We start from the raw sequence: 24,752 nt of genomic DNA on the forward strand, positions 1-24,752 counted from the left end.
TGGTTGGTTGGTTGGCAGGCAGAGAAGTAGACGGCCGATTGCGGATCGTATGGATACTACTTCCTGTGTGTCCAACCCAGCTGCCAGTGAGAATATAGTGGTATGACTCCCCTATCTATGGCTCCGTGGGTCTTCCTTTTTGTCCTCACCGTATACTGCATTCTTATGTGGGGAGTGGGACCAGAGATCGCACGTGACACCCCGCATAACACAGTGTCTGAGCCTTGCAGTTTTTTTCAACTATAATCCTCTGTTATTGTGCAGGGGTCCTATTGCTGTGGTGGTGAAGTGTTGGTAAAAGGGAACATTCTATCACATTCTATGGTACTATGATGAGGTCTCAGTCTCTTTTTGGGCCTGGGCCCCTGGGATATGAACATCACAGGTGCTTCTAGCACCCCACTCCGCACCCCATGTATATAACTGGGAGGCTTGAGGGGTCTGGAGTTGGCTAACTGCCCTTCCCCAGTCAGTAGTCCCCCTTGAATGCTGGCCTTTCTTCCAGAGAACTGGAGGAAGAACCGAGTACTCTGGCATATTTCACAGTGGTTACATTTCCTCAGCCCCTGCTGGAAAGCCTGAGGGGATTTTCCTCCAAATTCACCGTGAGAACATGGTAGGGCTCTTAGAGGTAAAGCTCAAGAAAATGTGGGGACTAAAACTGGTCCCTCTGCAGTTTTGCATTCTCAAGCTGGTCCACACACTGCCTCCGGCAGCTGGTCAATTCCAGTGTAAGTGTTCCTACCGACTGGCTCCACCACCATCATCTCCTCTTGGTCTTCTGCTCTTGGTAAACTGACTCTCTGTATCCACCTCTCTCTCCAGTTTTCAGGACAACAGTTGTGACCCAAATTCTCTGGTGGATCTAAGAAGAGTCATTGTTTTTTAGTTTGTCCAGTTGTTTTCTTTTGCTAAGGACGGGAGTGATGCTTCCAAGCTCTTTACATTGCAGAGCGGAAACCAGAGGAGTCAGCTTCCTTTTTACTGTGTCTCAGGTTCCCTCCCATGACTGCCGACAGAGGGACCTAATTCCACTTAAATAACCCATTTCCTTGCATTGACCTTGCTTAGTTTAATGCTATTGGCTCCTCCTCTTGCTTCTCTGAACTACTAATAGCAACTTGTTCAGCAAGAAGGTGACAGTTTTAAACTGTGGCCAGTACCTGGTTCTACAACGACATTGTGAGCTCCCAAATCAGTAGAAGGCAGATGAGAGCTGGGCCTGGTTTGCTTGGGTCACCCTTCTAAATCTAGACTCAGGAGGGACGAAGACTCGGGCCAGCCCCACCCCCACCCATGCTGCTGAGCTCACCTGCTGCTTCTGTTCCAGTCCTAGGGCTCTGTCAGGTCTCTCACTGAGCAGCTCTTCTTCAGGGGCAGTTTGGAGACTATCCCAGGGAGGCAGCAGCAGTGAGAGATACAGTGATGTGGTTCTGGACCTTGGTCTACAAAATCTCCAAATTGTGGCTGGGAAAGAGGAAAACAGTGAGAGTTCTTTGGCCTGGTGTGAATTGTGGCAGCCAGCACACAGCGGTCTGCTGGCTGGAGGAGGAGCCCCCCCAGTCTCATCAGTATGGGGAGGTTTCTGAGCCTTGGCCCCTGTGGGACAGAGTTCCGAGCCAGCACTTTGGAAGCAGGTGCTCACACCAGACAAAATGCTGCCTGGAGCCAGGGTGGAGCTGTCAATGGAGCTTGGGCAGGAAGAAAACAGAGTGGTGGGCGTGGTGCTGGAGGCAGGGCCCAGGGGGATGCTGATACAAACTGGAAATGATGCTGCCCATGATGGAATAAGGCTGGAGGGCACCAGCATTATTAAGTGTGTAATAATTGTTTCAAATTATTTTTGAAAATACTTTTTTAACCTTAAGAATCAGAATAGCTACATTTGGAACACTTTCTATATGAGTCAGTTTTCAGATGTTTGAAACTGATCTGAAGCCTGAGAGGAGGCTTCATTCTGTAAAGTGTATCTTTTATAAGAGGTTCAGTGTGAAAAACATTTTTGGAAACAAATTGTGGTTCACAGGAACACACACTGATGAGCTGGGGCATTTTAGTATCTGATGTGGTCTTCAAGAGGAAGAGCAAGTACTGTTCTTTGAAACATCTGCTGGCTCTCAGCTGCTCTGTGTGCAAATGAACCCAATTTTATGCTTGTATTATTTTGTGTTAAATATCTATTTTGAATTTGCATAATTATGCTTTAATTTTTCATAATTTTTCATTTCATGGAATTGATTTGCATTGACCATAAGCTGTGAATAAAAGAAAGAAATGTGTGAAATAAATAAGGGGCTATGAGAAGGGGCAGATTTCCCTTTAGTGTGGGGGATGGGAAGGAGACTGGAATAGGGTCACCGAGACCTTGGCGGTGGAACATTCATGATGAGGGGCAATTTCCTGGACGTTATGGAGAAGAAGGTGGGGGTACTTGCCATTACCCTAAGCTGACCCATAAGAATCATATGGAACTTTGGAGGATGCCTGCAAGAAGAGGAGCTTGGTATCTTGTTGATAGGATTGTTTATCTGCCCAAAGGAGAAAACTGGCAGACCTGAACCTTGGAGAGAACCCGTCCAATCCCCACTCAGCACAGCACACACACACAAGGCCTGAGTTTCCTGGGAGGCACTGGGGTGCCATGCATTAGCAGATGGAGCAGAGGTTAGGGGATCAGCCAAAGCTGGGGAAAGTGAGGAATGGGGAGGACCTGAACGAGTTTGTGGCTGCATCTCTCCTTGGCTCAGCACTGAGAGAACAGAAAGAGACTGTCAGAGGGAGGAGGAGAAGTGTAGTGCAGGGGATCCTGCCAACTTCGCCATGTGTCATGCGTGGGGGGCCTGCAGGGTCTCTGGTCCCGCTCCCCACACAAGAACGCAGGATATGGTGAGACCAAAAAGGAACACCCACGGAGCCATAGATGGGGGAGTCATATCTCTATACTCTCGCTGGCAGCTGGGTTGGAGAAACAGGAAACAGGAGCCAGACAATTCTCAACCCTCACTGCCCCGCTTGCAGGCTCAGCCACCATCTTCTTGCTAGCCCCCAATTTTTTGCTAGCCTAGCCACGGCTGTTATATTAGTGCCCAATGGCTCACTGGTTACAGCTGACGGCCAACTAGCCACAGCTGATGGCCATTTGATCACAGTTGATGGCCATTTACTACCTGAGCCAGCACCTTTCTATGTGAGGCTGAGAGCCTGGAAACTGCTTTCTGGGGCTCTGTCCCCACAAGGAGGTTTCCAGAGGCAGAACGACCTCCTCCCCACTATAGGCCCCCAACCTGCTGGGGATTAGAATTAAACAGGAGATCAGGGTTTGAAAGCTGGACAGGTCACTTAACAGTTAAGGTTATATGAACACTATGGGCTCTGCCCAAGACGCTATTGAGGGCAAGAAAGAAGGATTCTCCAGTGGCAATCAAAGGCAGGGAGGTGAACACTCTAAAGACATGAAAACTTACTACTGGCAGCTTGTTAATGCCCCCATTTTTATTGAATTACTAGCCTCCTCCTATTTATTCTGGCAGAGTCTGGGAAGTGCAAATCAAATGTGATGTCAAGTAAAAATTCTAACTAAAAGTAAATAAATAAATAAATAAATACTAAATAAATAAATACATAAAAAATGAAAACATTATCATGTCACTACCCAGTGTTGACTTTTCAGATGAATTCAGCTGTACATTTTAAAAAGATTTTCTCGGGGCCGGCCCAGTGGCTCAGGTGTTTGGAGCTCCGTGCTCCCAACACCTAAAGCTAACGGTTTGATTCCCACATGGGCCAGTGGGCTCTCAACCACAAGGTTGCCAGCTCGATTCCTCGACTCCCGCAAGGGATGGTAGGATCTGCCCCCTGCAACTCAGATTGAACACGGCACCTTGAGCTGAGCTGCAACTGAGCTCCCGGATGGCTCAATTGGTTGGAACACGTCCTCTCAACCACAAGGTTGCCGGTTTGACTCCAGCAAGGAATGGTGGGCAGCGCCCCCTGCAACTAGCAATAGCAACTGGACCTGGAGCTGAACTGCGCCCTCCACAACTACGATTGAAAGGCCATCAACTTGGAAAAAATCCTGGAAGTACACATTGTTCCCCAATAAAGTCCTATTCCCCTTCCCCCATAAAATCTTTCAAAAAAAAAAAATGAAGAATTGGAAAATCTAAATAGACCGATCACCAATAACAAAATTGATTCAGTCATCCAAAACCTTCCCAAAAGCAAAAGTCTGGGACCAGATGGCTTCCTTAGTGAATTCTACCGAACCTTCAAAGAAGATCTAATACCAATCCTGCTCAAACTCTTCCAAAAAAAATTGAAGAAGACACAATACTCCCTAACTCATTTTATGAGGCCAACATTACACTGATACCAAAACCTGGTAAGGATAACACAAAACAAAGAAAACTACTGACCAATATCTCTGATGAATACAGATGCAAAAATCTTAAACAAAATTCTAGCAAATCGAATGCAACAATGCATTAAAAGATTATTCATCACGACCAAGTGGGGTTCATCCTAGGGGCACAAGGATGGTTCAACATATGCAAATCCATCAATGTGATACATCACATAAACAAAATAAAGGACAAAAATCATATGATTATATCAATGGATGCAGAAAAAGCATTTGACAAGATACAACATCCATTTATGATTAAAACACTTAATAAAATAGGTATAGAAGGAAAATACCTTAACATGATAAAGGCTATATATGACAAACCCTCAGCTAATCTCATAATTAATGGTGAAAAAGTGAAGCCCTTTGCTCTACGTGCAGGAACATGACAGGGCTGTCCCCTATCACCTCTGCTTTTCAACATAGTGTTGGAAGTCCTCGCCAGAGCAATCAGGCAAGACAAAGAAATAAAAGGCATTCAAATTGGGAATGAAGAAGTTAAATTGTCACTCTTTGCAGATGACATGATGCTATATATAGAAAACCCTAAAGACTCCACCAAAAAGCTATTAGAAACAATCAAAGAATACAGTAAAGTTGCCAGCTACAAAATCAATGTACAAAAGTCCATTGCATGGATGATGTCATAGGAATGGTGGCAGCGGGGCACACTTTCTGAGTTCTCCTCCGGATCTTATTACAAATGGGACCTATAACCCATCAAAGAACTCTTTGCTCATCACACAGAACAGCTAAGAGACTTGTGGAAGTATTACTTGAAGGTGCGCTAATTGGGCAAGCAGGGGAAGGAAGGAAGGGAGCGGAGTGAAAACATGCGGGCGCGCAGCGGAATCCCGGCCTGCAGTAGTGGCAGCAGCGGCAGCGGCGGCGGCGGCGGCGGAGTCCCGGCTGGTGACGGCGCAATCCTGGCCGGTGGCGGTGGCGAAAACCACGGTGGCATCCGCAGTTCCAAACACGCAGGGGATCCCAGGGCGGAACAGAGAACACAAAAACCAGGAGGTGGTCTCTTTCCCTGCGTCCCACAGCTGATCTCTACCTCCGGGAGGGCAGCTAGTGGGCCTAGGGCGGACAAAGAACACAGACTCCATACCTGGACCCCTCCCCCCACTCTTCCAATCCTACCCCCGCCCTTCCAGAGACTTAAACTGGCCCCGGAACTGAAGAGTAGTGTCAGATTACAGAGGAGCCATAGTGCTCAGGCTCTGGGAAGACTGACAGGCAGCTCTGACCCAGGGAAGAGGCTGGGCAGAGTGTGATTTTGGCTGGGCTAGGAGAGAAGAGACTCCTCCAATCCTAGCCACCACCTTTTCTGGCCTGCGGGAAGAGGGTGACGCGCGGCTGGGCTGGGAGAGAGAAGACCCCTCCATCACCAAACCCAACCTTTCTGGCCTGCCTAGGGTGGGGTTAGTGCAACTGCGGAGGCACTCCCAGGGATCAGCAGTAAGCGGCAGACACAGCTCTGGGCTTTCAGCAGCTCAGAAATCTCCCGCCCGCACCACCCCCCCATATACACACACTGAAGAAGTGCCCTAAACTCAGGAGTACTGGACACGGGGCTGGTGGTTCTACTCTCAGTGTGCATATGTGCAGGCAAGGGCAGAAACTGCACTGACTTTGTAAAAATTATCATCCAGACCGCTCAGGCCCACGCATTTAAATCTACAGTCCCAAAACACTCTGGGCACCAGGTGACCGGCTCTGCCTGCGCAATAAGCAGGGGGCTCTTTAGTACAGCAGAGGACAACCTGGACATTACTTGGTGGGCTTAAGCCAAGACTCGCGCTGCTTTTTGTTTTGCTTTGTTTTGTTTTGTTGTGTTTTGTCTTTATATCTTTGATATCTTTACCTGTGTCCAGTGGGGGTTATCGGGTGTTTTTACATGTGAATGTATTTGATATTTTTCTTTGTTGTTGTTGTTGTTGTTGTTGTGCTTGGTGATTTGCTTTGTTCTGAAATTGCCCTACCAGGGCCTAGCTTAAGAGGCACAAGATTCAACATATCCAGAGGCCAACTCCAGACCAAACCAGAGTACCACCGGGTTTGACCTACAAGTCACAACCCAGAGGGAATTCTCTGCAGGCAAAAGAGCCCATAGAGGCCAAACCACATTTAAGTGGTCAACCCTCACGCAGCAGAACGCCCTGCGGTGGGCAGAGCCAGGTCTCACAACGAGTCAGCCTAGGAGTTAACCCCACCTACTCACAACCAAAAAGCAATTAAAGATCTTCTTTAACAGGACAATATACACAACACAAGAGTCACCTTTGGAGCACACGCAGAGGAGAAGAACGAAGTAGTGCAAGTCAAATATAAAGGACACATACTACAGAAGATAACCCAGCAAGAACTAAGAACTCTAGGGGATCTACCTAATACATCAAAGCAAACACAGAGAGTCAGCCAGAATGGGGAAACAAAGATACACGTCCCAAATAAAAGCACAGAAGAAACCTCTACTCTGGAACCAAATGAAGCAGAGGTAACCAACATTTCAGACACAGAGTTCAGAACACTGGTGATAAGAATGTTTAAGTTTAGAGAAGACATAAAGAAGGATGTAGAAATCATAACGAACAACCAGTTAGAACTAAAGAACAAAATTACCGAAATTAGGAACTCACTTGAAGGAATTAACAGCAGGTTAGATGAAGCAGAGGATCGAATCAGCGACTTAGAAGACAAGGTAGCAGAGATCACCCAAAAGGAACAACAGAAAGAAAAAAGAATAAAAAACAATGTGGATGGCTTAAGAGACCTCTGGGATAACATCAAGCGCAACAACATGCGCATCATAGGAATACCAGAAGGTGAAGAGAGGAAGCAAGGGATTGAGAACATATTTGAAGTAATAATGTCAGAAAACTTCCCCAACCTGATGAAGGAAACCAACATACAAGCCCAGAAAGTGCAGAGTGCTCCAACCGGGATAAACCCAAAAAGGTCCACACCAAGACACATTATACTTAAAATGTCAAAGGTTAAAGACAAAGAGAGAATCCTAAAAGCAGCAAGAGAAAGACAGAGGGTTACATACAAGAGAACTCCCATAAGACTATCAAATGACTTTTCTACAGAAACGTTGAAGGCCAGGAGGGAGTGGCAGGAGATACTCAAAGTGATGGAAAACAAAGGCCTACAACCTAGATTGCTTTATCCAGCAAGGCTATCATTTAAAGTTGATGGAGAGATAAAGAGCTTTCCAGAAAAAAATAAGCTAAAGGAATTTATTACCACCAAGCCAGCATTGCAAGAAATACTAAAAGGACTTCTGCAAATAGAAGAAAGATCAAAACAATCTAACTACAAATTTAAAAATGGCAATAACTATGTACCTATCAATAACCACTTTAAATGTAAATGGATTAAATGCTCCAATCAAGAGACATAGGGTGGCTGAGTGGATAAGAAAGCAAGACCCTTGTATATACTGTATACAGGAGACTCACCTCAGGACAAAAGAGACACACAGGCTGAAAGTGAAAGGTTGGAGTAAGATATATCATGCAAATGAAAATGAGACAAAAGCTGGAGTTGCAATACTTATATCTGACAAAATAGACTTTAAAATGAAGAACATATTAAAAGATAAAGATGGGCACTATATAATAATAAAGGGATCATTCCGACAAGAGAACATAACCCTAGTAAACATCTATGCACCCAACATAGGAGCACCTAAATATATAAAACGGGTACTGACTGACATAAAGACAGAGATCAACAGTAACACTATCATAGTAGGGGACTTCAACACACCTCTGACAACAAGGGACAGATCTTCCAGACAGAAAATCAATATGGAAACAACAGCCTTAAATGATACATTGGACCGCTTGGATTTAATCGATATTTTCAGAGCATTTCACACCAATGCTGCAAAATACACCTTTTTCTCAAGCGCACATGGAACATTTTCCAAGATAGACCATATGTTAGGCCACAAAACAAGTCTTGATAAATTTAAGAAAATTGAAATCATACCAATTGTCTTTTCTAACCACAGTGCTATGAAATTATAAATGAACTACAGGAAAAAAACCAGAAGACACACCAATTCATGGAGGCTGAATAACATGTTACTAAATAATGAATGGGTCAAGCAGGAGATCAAGGAAGAAATCAAAAGATGTCTCGAGACAAACGAAAATGAAAACACGATGACCCAAAATCTATGGGATGCCGCGAAAGCAGTCCTAAGAGGGAAATTCATAGCATTGCAAGCCTACCTAAAGAAACAAGAAACATCAATAATCTTCACAGTTAAAAGATCTGGAAAAGAACAGCAAAATAAGCCCAAAGGGAGCACAAGGAAGGAGATAATAAAGATCAGAGTAGAAATAAATGAAATAGAAACCAGAAAAAAAATACAAAAGATCAATGAATTCCAGAGTTGGTTCTTAGAGAAGATAAACAAAATTGACAAATCTTTAGCCAGACTCATTAAAATAAAGAGAAAGAGGACCCAAAATAATAAAATCAGAAATGAAAGAGGAGAACTGACAACAGACACCGCAGAAATACAAAAAATTTTAAGAAATTACTATGAGCAACTATATGCCAACAAATTTGACAATCTGGAAGAAATGGACAATTTTCTAGAGGTGTACAACCTTCCAAGGCTAACTCAAGAAGAAACAGAAAACCTGAATAGACTGATTACCACCAGGGAAATTGAATCAGTAATCAACAATCTCCCAACAAACAAAAGCCCTGGACCAGATTGGCTTTACAGGTGAATTTCACAAAACGTTCAAAAAAGAATTATCACCTATTCTCCTCAAGCTCTTCCAAAAAATCCAGAAGGAGGGAAGACTCCCAAACACTTTTTAGGAAGCCACTATTACCCTGATCCCAAAATCAGACAAAGACACCACAAAAAAAGAAAACTACAGGCCGATATAGCTAATGAACATAGATGCAAAAATCCTCAACAATATATTAGCTAACAGAATTCAGCACTACATTAAAAAGATCATACACCATGATCAAGTGGGATTCATCCCTGGTATGCAAGCGTGGTTCAACATCTGCAAATCAATTAATGTGATACACCACATTAACAAAATGAAAAATAAAAATCACATGATCATATCAATAGATGCAGAAAAAGCGTTTGATAAAATCCAACAGCCATTTATGATAAAAACCCTTAAGAAAGTGGGAATAGAGGGATCTTATCTCAACATAATAAAGGCCATATATGACAAACCCACAGCTAACATCATACTCAATGGGGAAAAGCTAAAACCATTCCCCCTAAGATCAGGAACAAGGAAAGGATGCCCACTATCTCCGCTTCTATTCAACATAGTTCTGGAAGTTCTTGCCACAGCAATCAGACAAGAAAAAGAAATAAAAGGCATCCAGATTGGTAAGGAGGAAGTAAAGTTATCATTGTATGCAGATGATATGATACTATATATAGAGAACCCTAAAGACTCCACCAAGAAGCTATTAGAGCTGATAGATGAATTTAGTAAAGTGGCAGGATACAAAATTAATATTCAGAAATCAGTTGCATTTGTATATACCAATAATAAAACATCAGAAGGAGAAATTAAAAAAACAATCCCATTTACAATCGCTCCAAAGACTATAAAATACCTGGGAATAAATTTAACCAAAGAAGTAAAAGATCTATACTCAGAAAATTATAAGACACTGATGAAAGGAATGAAGGAAGATATAAATAGATGGAAACACATATCATGTTCATGGATAGGAAGAATTAATATAGTTAAAATGTCCATACTGCCTAAGGCAATATACATATTCAATGCAATTCCTATCAAACTGCCAACGTCGTTTTTCACAGAAATAGAACATATAATCCTAAAATTTATATGGGACCATAAAAAACCCCGAATAGCAAAGGCAATCTTGAGAAATAAGAACAAAGTGGGAGGTATAGCAATACCTGACTTCAAATTATACTACAAGGCTACAGTAATCAAAACAGCATGGTACTGGCATAAAAACAGACACATAGATCAATGGAACAGAATAGAGAGTCCAGAAATAAATCCACGCCTATATGGCCATTTAATCTACGACAATGGAAGCAAGAATGTACGATGGAGTAATGACAGTCTATTCAATAAATGGTGCTGGGAAACCTGGACAGACACATGCAAAAAAATGAAGTTGGACCACCTCCTTACACCATATACAAAAATAAATTCAAAATGGCTTAAAGACTTAAATGTAAGGTCTGAAACCATAAAATACCTAGAAGAAAATATAGGAAGAAACTTCTCAGACATTACCCGGAGTAAGATTTTTACTGATATACACCCTCGCGCGAGGGAACTAAGAGAAAAAATAAACATGTGGGATTATATCAAACTAAAAAGTTTTTTCACAGCAAAGGAAACCATCAATAAAACAAGAAGGGATCCTACTGAATGGGAAAAGATATTTGCCAATGATATATCTGATAAGGGATTAATATCACAAATCTATGGAAAACTTACTCAACCCAACTCCAAAAAAACAAACGATCCAATTAAAAAATGGGCAGAGGACTTGAAGAGACATTTTTCTGAAAAGGACATACAGATGGCAAACAGACATATGAAGAAATGCTCAACCTCACTAACCATCAGAGAAATGCAAATAAAAACCACAATGAGATACCACCTCACCCCAGTCAGAATGGCTATCATCAATAAATCAACAAACAACAAGTGCTGGCGCGGATGTGGAGAAAAGGGAACGCTTGTGCACTGTTGGTGGGATTGCAGACTGGTGCAGCCGCTATGGAAAACAGTATGGACGTATCTCAAAATTCTGAAAATGGAACTGCCTTATGATCCAGTAATTCGACTCCTAGGTATCTATCCGGAGAAATCCAGAACTTCAATTCAAAAATCTCTATGCACTCCTATGTTTATTGCAGCACTATACACAATAGCTAAGACATGGAAACAACCAAAATGCCCATCGGTAGATGACTGGATTAAGAAACTGTGGTACATTTATACAATGGAGTATTATGCAGCCATAAAGAAGAAAGAAATCTTACCATTTGCAACAACATGGATGGATCTAGAGAACATTATGTTAAGTGAAATTAGTCAGACAGAGAAAGATAAGTACCATATGATCTCACTTATTTGCGGATTCTAAAGAAAAGAATAAGTGAATGAACTAATCAGAAACAGTTTGGGAGACAATGAGGAAAAACTGAGGGTTGCTAGATTGGTGGGGGGGGGTGGGGGGTGGGGGGGAGGGTGAGGGGATTGGAGGGCAGTCGGTGACCACAGGATGGCCACGGGGTTTGAAAATTAATCTGGGGAACGTAATTTGGTGGTTACCAGAGCGTAAGGGTGTTGGGGGGTGGGGGATGAGGGTGAGGGGGATCAAATGTATGGTGATGGAAGGGGAGCTGACTCTGGGTGGTGAACACACAGTGTGATTTGTGGATGATGTGATACAGAATTGCACAACTGAAATCTATGTAATTCTACTAACAATTGTCACCCCAATAAATTAAAAATAAATTAAAAAAAAAAAAGAAGTAAAAGATCTGTACTCAGAAAATTATAAGACACTGAAGAAAGGAATGAAGGAAGATACAAATAGATGGAAACACATCCCATGTTCATGGATAGGAAGAATTAATATAGTTAAAATGTCCATACTGCCTAAGGCAATATACATATTCGACGCAATTCCTATCAAACTACCAATGACGTTTTTCACTGAAATAGAACATATAATCCTAAAATTTATATGGGACCATAAAAGACCCCGTATAGCCTCAGCAATCTTGAGAAATAAGAACATAGTGGGAGGTATAACAATACCTGACTTCAAATTATACTACAAGGCTATAGTAATCAAAACAGCATGGTACTAGCATAAAAACAGACACATAGATCAATGGAACAGAATAGAGAGTCCAGAAATAAATCCATGCCTATATGGCCATTTACTCTACGACAATGGAAGCAAGAATGTACGATGGGGTAAAGACAGTCTATTCAATAAATGGTGCTGGGAAACCTGGACAGATACATGCAAAAAAATGAAGCTGGACCACCTCCTTACACCATATACAAAAATAAATTCAAATGGCTTAAAGACTTAAATGTAAGATTTGAAACCATAAAATACCTAGAAGAAAATATAGGAAGAAACTTCACAGACATTACCCGGAGTAAGATTTTTACTGATATATCCCCTTGCGCGAGGGAAGTAAGAGAAAAAATAAACATGTGGGATTATATCAAACTAAAAAGTTTTTCACAGCAAAGGAAACCATCAATAAAACAAAAAGGGATCCTACTGAATGGGAAAAGATATTTGCCAATGATATATCTGATAAGGGATTAATATCACAAATCTATAAAAAACTCACTCAACTCAACTCCAAAAAAACAAACGACCCAATTAAAAAATGGGCAGAGGACTTGAAGAGACATTTTTCTAAAAAGGACATACAGAAGACAAACAGACATATGAAGAAATGCTCAACCTCACTAACCATCAGAGAAATGCAAATAAAAACCACAATGAGATACCACCTCACCCCGGTCAAAATGGCTATCATCAATAAATCAACAAACAACAAGTGCTGGCGCGGATATGGAAAAAGGGAACGCTTGTGCATTGTTGGTGGGATTGTAGATTGGTGCAGCCACTATGGAAAACAGTATGGAGGTATCTCAAAAATCTGAAAATGGAATTACCCTATGATCCAGTAATTCCACTCCTAGGTATCTATCCGGAGAAATCCAAAACTCCATTTCAAAAATCTTGATGCACTCCTATGTTTATTGCAGCACTATACACAATAGCCAAGACATGGAAACAACCGAAATGCCCATCGGTAGATGACTGGATTAAGAAAATGTGGTACATTTATACAATGGAATACTACGCAGCATAAAGAAGAAAGAAACTTACCATTTGCAACAACATGGATGGACCTAGAGAACATAATGTTAAGTGAAATAAGTCAGACAGAGAAAGATAAGTGACATATGATGTCACTTATATGCGGAATCTAAAGAAAAGAATAAGTGAATGAACTAATCAGAAACAGTTTTGGAGACAAAGAGGAAAAACTGAGGGTTGCTAGAGGGGCGGGGAGGTGGGGGTAAGGGGGAAGATGAGGGGATTAGAAAACAGTCAGTAACCACAAGATGGCCACAGCGTTTTGAAAATTAATCTGGGGAACGTAATCAATAATGTTGTAAAGATTTTGTAGGGTATCCGATAGACACATGTCCCATTTGGGAGACCATCTCAGGGAAGATGTAGATGCCTGATCACTGCACTGTATACCTGAAGCTGAACAATAATGAATGCCAACTATAATATTATATATATATATATATATATATATATATATATATATATATATATATATGTATATATATATATATACAGGGATGTATACATTTACAAGAGGCAGAGTACAGCAGTACAGCATTGGAGTGGAGATAGTGGAAATGGGATGGCTCGGTGCGATGTTAGAGAGTGGATGGGGGCAGGGGGTCCACAGTGTGAGGGATATACATGATAAACGTCTAAGTAAAAAAAAAAAAAAAAACTCATAGACACAGACAATAGTTTAGTGGTTACCAGAGAGTAAGGTGGGTGGGGGTGGGAGATGAGGGTAAGGGGGATCAAATATATGGTGATGGAAGGAGAACTGACTCTGGGTGGTGAACACACAATGTAATTTATAGATGATGTGATACAGAATTGTACACCTGAAATCTATGTAATTTTACTAACAATTTTACTAACAATAAATTAAAAAAAAAAAGTAGTAACAGACATTATAAAGCCCAGGGAACACGGGTGGCACATTTCCTTTCATGGAAGCTAAACCACAAGGGAATGCAGATCCTGGCACAGCATTTAAAGTTTTAATACATTATTTGTTCTCCTTGTGAAAAACAAAAAAGTGAATTCCCTTTTCACCTTCCTATCCATCCTACCCCCACTAAAAACAATCACTGTTAGTATTTGGTGTATATTGCTCCAGATTATTAATAAAAATGGAATCATACTGGAAAAAAAAGTCCATTGCATTCCTATGTAGTAACAATGAAAACTCAGAAAAAGAAGTTTAAAAAAGCCAATTCCTTTTGCAATTGCAGCAAAAAGAATAAAATACCTAAGAATAAACTTAACCAAGGATGTGAAAGACCTATATGCTAAAAACTATAAGACATTTTTAAAAGAAATTGAAGAAGACAAAAAGAAATGGAAAGACATTCCGTGCTCATGGATTGGAAGAATCAACATAGTTAAAATCGCCATATTACCCAAGACAATATACAGATTTAACACAATCCCCATCAAAATCCCAATGGCATTTTTTAAAGAAATAGAACAAAAAATCATCAGATTTGTAGAACTTCAAAAGATCCCAAATAGCTAAAGCAATCTTAAGAAAAAAGAACACTGGAGGTATCACACTCCCTGACCCTAGCTTGTACTACAGGGCTACAATAATCAAAACAGCATAGTATTGGCAGAAAAACAGACACATAGATCAATGGAATGGAATTGGGAACCCAGAAATAAAACCACATAAATATGGACAGATAATTTTTGACAAAGAAGCAAAAAACACACAATGGAGGAAAGACAGCCTCTTCAATAAATGGTGCTGGCAGAATTGGAAAGCCACGTGCAAAAGAATGAAACTGGACTGCTATCTGTCACCATGTACCAAAATTAATTCAAAATGGATCAAAGACTTAAGCATGAGACCTGACACAATAAACTGCATAGAAGAAAACATAGGTACTAAACTTATGGACCTTGGGTTCAAAGAGCGTTTTACGAATTTGACTCCAAAGGCAAGGGAAGTAAAAGCTAAAATATACGAATGGGACTACATCAAACTTAAAAGCTTCTGCACAGCAGAAGAAACCATCAACAAAATAAAGAGGCAACCAACTGAATGGCAGAAGATTTTTGCAAACAGTGCCTCGGATAAGGGGCTAATATCTAAAATATACAAGGAACTCATGCAACTCGACAACTAACAAACAAAGAAATCAATTGAAAAATGGGCAGAGGACCTGAAGAGACATTTCTCCAAAGAGGACATACAAATGGCCAATAGACATGAAAAAATGCTCAACATCACTAATCATCAGAGAAATGCAAATGAAAACCATAATGAGATATCACCTCACCCCAGTCAGAATGGCTATCATCAACAAGACAAGTAGTAACAAGTGTTGGAGAGGCTGTGGAGAAAGTGGAACCCTCATACACTGTTGGTGGGAATGCAGATTGGTGCAGCAGCTATGGAAGGCAGTGTGGAGGTTCCTTAAAAAATTACGAATAGAATTACCATATAACCCAGCAATCCCTCTCCTGAGTATCTATCCAAAAAGTCTGAAAATACTTATCCATAAAGACAAGTGTTCTCCAATGTTCATTGCAGCTTTATTTACGGTGGCCAACACATGGAAACAACGAAAATGTCCTTCCATAGATGAATGGATAAAGAAGTTGTTGTATATATACACAATGGAATACTATTCAGCGTAAGAAAAGATGAAACAGGACCATTTGTGACAACATGGATGGATCTTGAAATTATAATGCTAAGTGAAATAAGTCAGACAGAAAAAGTAGAGAACCATAGGATTTCACTGACATGTGGTATATAAACCAAAAACCAGAGGTAAGGGGGAAGAGGGGTGGGAGATGAGGGTAAAGGGGCTGAAATATGTGGTGAGGAAGGAGAGCTGACTCTGGGTGGTGAACACACAATGGGATTTATAGATGATGTAATACAGAATTGTATAACTGAAATCGATGTAACTTTACTAACAATTGTCACCCCAATCAACTTTAATTTAAAAAATCCTATTAAAAAAGTTTCCATAGTAGAGAACCACTTATGCATCTTGCTCTTTTGCTCTTAACAGCATCCTGGAAATCACTCCACACCAGTTCACAGAGCTGCTCCACCTGTTTTCAGCTGCATAGTATGGACCGCTGCATCCTGTGATGGAGCATACTCAGCATCTGAGCTTTAGATCATTTCTGCTGATTTGCAATTACAAATAATGCTACAAATATTAGACTTATACATGTGTGTTTTTCATAATTAGCTGTGGAAGGTGTATCGTCAGGGTAAACTCTTAGATTTGAGATTGCTGCTCAAAAAGTAGATGCACAGACAGTCTTCTTAACTATTGCCAAATTCACAGGCACTGGAGCATTGCGAATTTGATCTCTGTCAACATGGTACAGGGCAGAGGACCTGCTTCCCACCGCTCCAACAAGAGTGTGTGGTCAAAGTTTTGCCAATCTGAGAGGTAAAAAACTGCATGCCCCTGTAGCTTTAATTTGCCTTTCGTTCATTATGAGTCTAAGTGACCATCCTTCCATATGTTAAAGTGCCCTTTGTGTGTCTTTTTTGGTAAACAGTTCTTTTATTCGTTTTCTAATGGAACTTTCTCTGTGATTTTTTTTTCCAAGTAAGCTGGTCTCCATTTCTCTGTGCATTCCTACCTGTTCTTGAGCACAGCATCTCTACCCCAATGGACACTTTCCTCAGTCTCCCCTGCTGGTGCTCGGCCAGGTCACCCACCTGCTACCTCCAGCTCCCAGACAGCTTCTCCAGAGAAGTTGCTAGAGAGGAAGAGGCACCCGTAAGGGCCCTCATCGGCCGGGACCACGCGGTGGAGATGTACGATCACGCTTCCATAGGCGATCTCGTCCTTGACGAGTTTGGTCCTGTTCCGGAACTGCGCCATCTGCCGCCCGTGGAGCTCCTGTCGCCCCTGGTACAGGTGCACCACCTCAGAGGCCTGGCTGCGGAACCAGCGGATCTCCATGTGCTCGGCGTCCAGGTATGGCGACAGGTGGCACGGGAAGTCCACCTCTTCCCCGACGATCGCCAGGATGGAATCCCCAGGGCCAACCACCTTGACCTCCTCTAGGACGAGAAGCCAGAACGATGGCCACATCAGCCCGGCTCAAATATAGGTCTTTACCACCTACCTCCCTTTGCAGCTCAGAAATCTACAGTCAACCATTCAAACAAGGACGGGGAGACACTGTCAGGTTTCTTGAACAAATAAATGTCATGGAAAAGTGAATCGCTAACTTCTGCATGATGAAAATAAATATTTTCTGATTTTTACTTTGTCTTATTTTCTAATTTTTTATAGTGTACATGTACAGCTTCTGTAACAACACAGAGTATTAAAATTATCTATGGGGCTCCTTGCTGGGTGTCTTTTTGCTCTTTTTTAAATAAGACCAAATCCTGCCTTGGAGATTCTGTTCACCAGGACCTTTCGTTTGATGATCCTCTTCAATGGTGCCTCCCTCTGGCCGCTCTACTCCCGCCAAGCTAGTCTGTTTTCTGCAGTTTCCATGACAGTTGTATTCCTGCTGCAGTTGTTCTGCCCGTGCTGTCCCCTACCACTGCCATGTCGTGATTCTTCCCTCTGGTTCTGTGCACCTCTTTTCCTTCCTTCAAAGGTCAGCTAAAAGCCAAGTTCACCCCAAAGCTAGAAAACAACTTCAGCTGAAGCTGAAATAAAATCCCATCACCAAATATTCCATTCATGGATCCGTCCTCCCGTCCTTCACGTCGACAATGGAGCACACCAAAGCGACGCTTTCCTTTGTTCACTGTATTAGAGAGCTCTGTGGCCACTGAGTGAAGTCCCCACACCCTTCTGACAGCTTTTCTCCCCCACACCTGATACCTGACCCTCTCCCTTAGTGCACCCTGCCTCAGTTTACCCTCTATCTGTCATCTTCCTGGAGGATATGTATCTTGCAAGCCTCTGCTCAAACAATTCCTCCTATCTATGGTTCTTGGCTTTCTAGAAAAAACAAATTGCTCTCTTACCTGTGCTCCCAACTCTTTGGGTATATTTCTCTTGCAGCCTGACCACACAGCCAGACAGGTGGATTTAAAAATACTCTCCAAGTGGTTCAGCCCAAGCACAGACCAATAAGAGTTTCTTGGCCCTGTCCTCCTCTGCCCCTGCCTATGAGCTGAGGGGTGGTGGGGAGTGTGTAAGGGATACTGGGGGGCTGGAATGATGGTGGAGCAGCACTGTGGGGCTGGGTGCTGCTGGCGGCCGGTGGCTCTTCAACCACTGGGATGGAAATGTTCTTAAATACTAGCACCTGGCAAGATCTCAGCCCTGGGAGCACCTGGAGGAGGGGTGGGCGGGAGCTGATGTGGTCACGTGCTAGCTGGCTGGACTGCAGGTCGGATACGCTACCTGAGTTTGGCTCCCCAGGCGGGAAGCAGAGGAAGAGAAGGAAGAAGAGACTGCTGGGCTGAGGTAGGAGCTGGAAGGAGTCCAGGAAGACTGGGCAATCTACCATCTCAGCAGTGGGGCCACCTAAAGAGGGAAAGAGATGCTGGAGTGAGGTGAGAGAGCTGGACCCCGGTCCATCAGGCCAGAGTTCTGTTAGTGCCTCAATGATCTTTTGTCTGGTTTTAGCAGCCCCAGTGACTGGCTTCTTTTAAATCGTAGCCAGATGTGAGAGCTGCTTCTAATTTTACCAGGCAGCACTGCTAATAGCATCACTAGCCTTGCTCGGACTTGCAGAGTCACATGTGGACAGGGCTGAAGGGTCCCAGAGGAAGCGCCTTCTGAGGTTTCATTGTTTTAGAGCCACAGAAATAGAGTCACACAGTGTGTTGGGGCTCAGCTAGGATTTGGTGACTTTCTCTAAACAAAGGGAAATCTATAAAAACTCTCCTATGCGTTTTCATTCTCCCTGCCTGGCCTTGCTCCCACTTCCCTTTGGCCTGGAACATCAGGCCCATAAAACAAAGGAATAAACACAGAGTTCTGACCTTTCAGAGTGGGACGCATGCCTGGAAGCTGCCTGCCAACTTCCACCACACCTGGGACAGCTTCCTCCTGTCCTAGAACCCAAGTATGGCCTCCAGGAGATCAGCTGGGGACTGTTCCTGAGTCTACAGCATCTTTGAGGCCACAGTGAAGCGATGGTTTATCTAATTCCACTCCACCCTCCTCCCGAGTCTGTGGTCCAGGACACCCAGTCCCAGCCCAGGGGAGCGCCATCCTCTGGCTCCTGACACCCCCATGGGGCCTGCAGAATGTCTCACAGTCTGATAGCCATGAGTATGAGCAGCGAGTGCATCTTAGAATATACTATCCTGTCCACAGGTGTCCTCTGTTACTTGTGGGAATTTAGGTAGATTTTGTAACTGGCTGAACCTCAATTTCTTTGCTTCCATGATGGAAGAAACCAGAGCCAATTCAGAGGTCATTAAGCCTCCCGTGAGTGGCTGGGTGCTCTAAATAAATGTCAGCACCTCCTCCCTCTGCCTCCACCTCCCAAATACTTGCTCTCTGCTCTCCACCTTCTTCCAGAGCTCTTATCCCTGTCCTTTCACTCCATCACAGCACCGGGAGGGGCGGGGGCCCCCTTACAATTTCTACTCTCAGCATCCTCATCCTCCCTTCTCTCCCCTTCTGCCACCACACCACACTCCACTGTTTGGTTTTCCTTTTCCCACAGACCACATAACATGGCACATGCCCCTGGGGTCCTAAGCCACAGAGCCCCAGCTGTGCCGTTAGCATAGGAGTGACAGGGTTTAGATAAGAGAATTGCCAACTGCTGGTCATGCAGCAGGAAATTGGTCACAGCATGTGTGCGGGTGACTTAGTGGTGGGCAGAGTCCCAGGTCACCCCTGAGCTGGAAGGACCTGGGCAGGTGAGAGTACAATGGAAAGGGTTGATGACCTGTGAGATGTGTGAGGGCCTGCCCTCCTGAAGCTCACATACACGTGGGAAGGCAGGGGTGGGGGGCTAGTCGGAGCAGCTTCATTTGGGCTTCAGTAGGAGCCTCTGTGGGGTGAGGAGGTCGGAGTCCCTTCTGGAGGGGACCTGGCTGTTTTCATGGCCAGCAGCTGTTGGAATAGCTATTCCCACAATAACCAGAACAACAGCTGCCTTGGGCCGGGGTCCAGGCTCTGGCCAGACCGTCCAGCCTCACATCCTTTTGGCTGATGGCAGGAACATGTGTGTGTCAGGCCTGGAAACCAGTAGTGAAGAACCCAGAGCAGGGGCTGCACACCGGCTCTGTGTTTTCTCTCCCTCTCCCTGTTCCCTTCTCTTCTCTTTTGGGCTTCAGTCTTTTCTTCTGGACTCTCACATCGACCCCCAGAAGGACGAAGCCATGAGGCTCTATCAGCACCAGCGAATGCCTTCCAAACAAGAGGGGCTCTGAGACGGCTTATGGATCCATTTGGATTGGCCGGGTTCTGAGGAACTGGTCAGGACTTGTGTAGGTGGTAACTTGGCTTGTCCCCGTGGCAGCCATGGGACATTAGGCCCACAGCTGGGGTGGGGACACTTCACAGGAGGAGCAGTTGCTCCAATGTCCCTGGGCAGGGGAGGCTGCCAACTGCGGGGGAGGGGCAGTCAGTGTGTCCCTGACTCTGGAAATACTGCAAGACCGCAGTTGTCTGTTGTGATACACCCATGTGATTTCCGTCACTGAGGCTCCAAGGGCAGGAGGTGGCACACACGCACGTAAGCGTGCACGCATGTGCCCACAGTAATAAAAGTGAGCAGAGGCTGAGAGCTTAGTATCTACCCAGCATTTTCCTATACCAGAAGTATTAGTATTATTATTGCCATAGGTCCAAATCACAGACAAGGAAACTGAGGCACAGGGAGGCTAGGTGACCTGCTCACACACAGTTAGGAGGTGGTAGAGTAGGGGCTCACCCCAAGCTCTGGGCTTCTCCGAATACAAATTCCTATCAGCTGTGCCAGGAGTCAGGCTGGGTACACTCTCGGTCCCCTTTTTCCCAGACCACGGCCCCTGTTAGGGACCCCTTGGCCACAGGCCTCAGTGCTTGCCCTGAGAGCAACTCACATGCACTGAAGAAGCAGCTTGAGTCCCCAGGTGTGAGCCCCAAGTCCGACCGAGCAATCAACCAACCAGCCAACCAGCCAACCAGCCAACCACCTAACCAACCGACAACAAATGAATAAAAATCTAAAACCCCACAGCTGATAAAATAACTCAAAACCAGAGTATCCCTCAGAGCTTCTCAGGAGCATCTTCTTGGACAGGAGGGACATACCCTGTGGTCGCTTTGCTCCCAACACACAAGGACATGCCTTGAAAGCCCTTAATCAGAGGGAGACAGTCTAGTCTGGTGATTTCCTGAAGGGACTTCGGAGGGACTGAACACCCCATTGTGCCCCAAAAGACACCTCTGTCCTACCTGCTGCCTGAAGCTGCCTTTTCTGACTTCGTTCTGCACTTTAAAGGCTCTGTTCCTCACTGGAGCAAGGGCCCTGGGAGGGGGACACTCTCTGCTCTCACCTATTTGCACCACAGTGTAAATGGATTTTAGATTCTCGTTCGAGTGAAGAGGTTTTGCTGGGGAAAGATGAGGTTCTGGATGCGCTGGATAGATATTTGGGGAAGATGGAGCAGCCAGTGAGAGGAAGGACGGCCAGAAAGAGGGTCTGGGGCTAAAGCTAAGCTTTGCTGGTGGGTACATTCTCCCTGCTCCCTGGAGAGCCTCTGGGACGTCCCATCCTGAAGACATAGGGAGGAGCAAGTGTCATGCACACTGGAGCCAAAGAAATACCGCCACCCTCAACCCAGGGGAAGCCCATTCCCCCTTTTCTCTTTCCTTCTCCTTTTCTCCCTGGCCCCACTCCAGCCACATTCCAGTTTTCTTTTATTTTCTTGTTTTCTGTTTATTTTTTGGCAGAAACTTCTGAAAAATATATTGATATAAAACTCATACAGCAATGCGAGTTTTACATTGGTACAATACATATGGTATGTGATATGACACTGAATACGAAAGCCTAAAATGTCTAGAATTGTGCTGTCCAATACTGTCGCCACTAGGCACACATGGCTATTTAAATTTAAGTTTAGTAAAATGGCACTAGCGACATTGTAAGTGTTTAGTATGGTCCTGCACCTCCAATCACTAAACAACACAGAACGGCCTCTTGATTTTTCTTTAAAGCTGTTGAGTATCTCTGTAAAGGTTGTCTTTTTACTTTTGCTACTTTCTTGAGCTTGGAGCGTGCAGCATCCTTACTCCATTCCCCATGTCCTAGTTGAAAGCCCCAGGCGTAGGGTGTTTGCACTCTTGCACCCTCTCCCCTTCCAGCACCCGCTCAATGCTTGGCTCTCCACAGGCTGTCAACTGATGCTCACTGGCTTGCTTTGGTTTGATCTCAATAGGCCCACAAGAGGGTTTCTACTGCTGGTCTCTACGGGAGATGAACTGCTCTAAGAAGCGACATGACCCTCAGTGAAATGGGATTCGTCAGAATCCTGCCTCCTCAGGTGGAACTGCACAAAAGGGCGTCTCCCCATGGCCACCCTGCACCCAGCCCTGCTGACAGGCTCAGCTGATAAGATGGGGCCAAGTAATCTGCGCCCTGCCTCCAAAAGCCATCATTTTCTGCTATCCATTTCTTAAAGGTGTGGTCCAGACAGGCGCTAAGAATGAGCCATGTACCTGGCAGGTTGCAGCAAAGGGTCCGAAATGGCAATGAGCCCTGGCAATCCCAACTCCACTGCAAAGCAGATGATTGTTGTAAAGAGTCTTGGTCCCAGTTGAGGGGGCCAGCTCATGTGTGACAGAATTACCCACCTACCTTCCACCTTAAGACACAATGCGCTTGCTCTGTCCATTGCTATAAAAATCAAGATAGATAGAACAAAAGGAGGAAGTCACTGTCACATCCTGTCTCTGTGAGAAGCATGAATTGAATTTCCATAGAAAATGTCCCTCCATGGTCTTAAAAGGAGGGGAAAGGTATTGGGAGTTTTGTGGACTGCAAACTGCAGAAACTCAAAGCAGGACACAGTGCTCCAGCTGGCTGCCCGGGGCCTGGGCTCCAGGGAGCCGGGGTGGCCATCCCTAGCCAGCCCCTCACTCCTCACCGTCACAGCAAAGGATACAGAGACTGGACTGAAATACCACTAACTAAGGGTTAGGAAAGATGTGGTGCCTGACTCTTAACCAGCTGTAGCCTCCTCTGCAGGTCAAGGGCAGTAAGCTAGACTGGGACCATTGCCATAAGTAAACCCTGCAAGAGCTGGTCACATACACCTTGGAAATGAAGTGGGGCACTGTATCGGGATTTCTCTAATGCAGTGGAGCTCAAAAACGAAGAAGCAGCCATCACCCCACTACACCGTGTTGTGCCAGAGGCCACCGTGCAACTTTGGTATTAGTGGGAGAGAAGAGTGGTGGGTCAAGGTGCCAGCCACCTGGCTGCACCCCACACTGGCATCCTCCCTGGGGGATAGGTCAGGGCTGTGGCACAGGGCAGACCAGCTTCTGCAGGACCTCCCCCCACAACGGGGACTCCCCGAAATGCCTAGTGTTGGGGAGGGGCCTGTGCAGGAGCTAGGCTCTGGGTGAGCAGGTGGAGGAGGTGACCCTTCATGCCCAGGTGGCTGGTGCCTGCATCTCAGGCTTATGCATGCATAAAGATGTCCTAGGACAGCAAAGGGGGCTGAGTGGTGAACTCACATGGTGGGTGCTGGTCCCTGGGACTGGGAGACAAGGAGGGCTCAGGGACAGATTAAACTGAAAGTGGCCACTAAACAAAGAGCAGGATCAGGGAAGTGATGGGGGTGCAAGGAGGGGACAGACATTCAGAGTGGAGAGAGGTGTTTAGCACGTGTGGGGTAGGAGAGGCTATGCGCCTGCCAGGAGCGTTTGTGAAAATCACCAGTGGGAGCAAAGCCTGGAGAAGAACAGATGGGACCAAGTTGCAAAGGACTTTTCAAGCCACACAGAGAAGAAGTAAGTTGTTTTACAGGCAGTCAAGTGCTCTTCGCAAGTTCAAAGGATCTGAAGTGATTCAGGCTAGAGAAGAAAAAAGGCATTGGTATGGAGGGGCCATTTGGAAATGTTAATCCTGGTCTGCCCTGTACCACAGCCCTGACCTATCCCCCAGGGAGGATGCCAGTGTGGGGTGCAGCCAGGTGGCTGGCACCTTGACCCACCACGCTTCTCTCCCACTAATACCAAAGTTGCACGGTGGCCTCTGGCACAACACGGTGTAGTGGGGTGATGGCTGCTTCTTCGTTTTTGAGCTCCACTGCATTAGAGAAATCCCGATACAGTGCCCCACTTCATTTCCAAGGTGTATGTGACCAGCTCTTGCAGGGTTTACTTATGGCAATGGTCCCAGTCTAGCTTACTGCCCTTGACCTGCAGAGGAGGCTACAGCTGGTTAAGAGTCAGGCACCACATCTTTCCTAACCCTTAGTTAGTGGTATTTCAGTCCAGTCTCTGTATCCTTTGCTGTGACGGTGAGGAGTGAGGGG

General features: G+C 44.6%; 1 protein-coding gene across 1 annotated transcript; it reads right to left on the minus strand.

Annotated features, from left to right (window-relative positions):
• Positions 1–487: 487 nt before the first annotated feature.
• On the minus strand, positions 488–23,017 carry LOC117016853 (butyrophilin-like protein 9). The gene is made up of 4 exons (XM_033096607.1): positions 22,927–23,017; positions 18,661–18,783; positions 17,004–17,351; positions 488–1,467 (listed from the first exon to the last, which is right to left on the minus strand). Exons 2-4 carry the CDS (start codon positions 18,764–18,766, stop codon positions 1,196–1,198), a joined length of 726 nt encoding a protein of 241 aa, XP_032952498.1. The 5' UTR covers positions 18,767–18,783; positions 22,927–23,017; the 3' UTR covers positions 488–1,195.
• Between the last annotated feature and the right edge of the window lie 1,735 nt (positions 23,018–24,752).

The sequence above is a fragment of the Rhinolophus ferrumequinum genome, chromosome 24 (assembly GCF_004115265.2).
Source record: "Rhinolophus ferrumequinum isolate MPI-CBG mRhiFer1 chromosome 24, mRhiFer1_v1.p, whole genome shotgun sequence".
Classification (NCBI taxonomy): Eukaryota; Metazoa; Chordata; class Mammalia; order Chiroptera; family Rhinolophidae; genus Rhinolophus; species Rhinolophus ferrumequinum.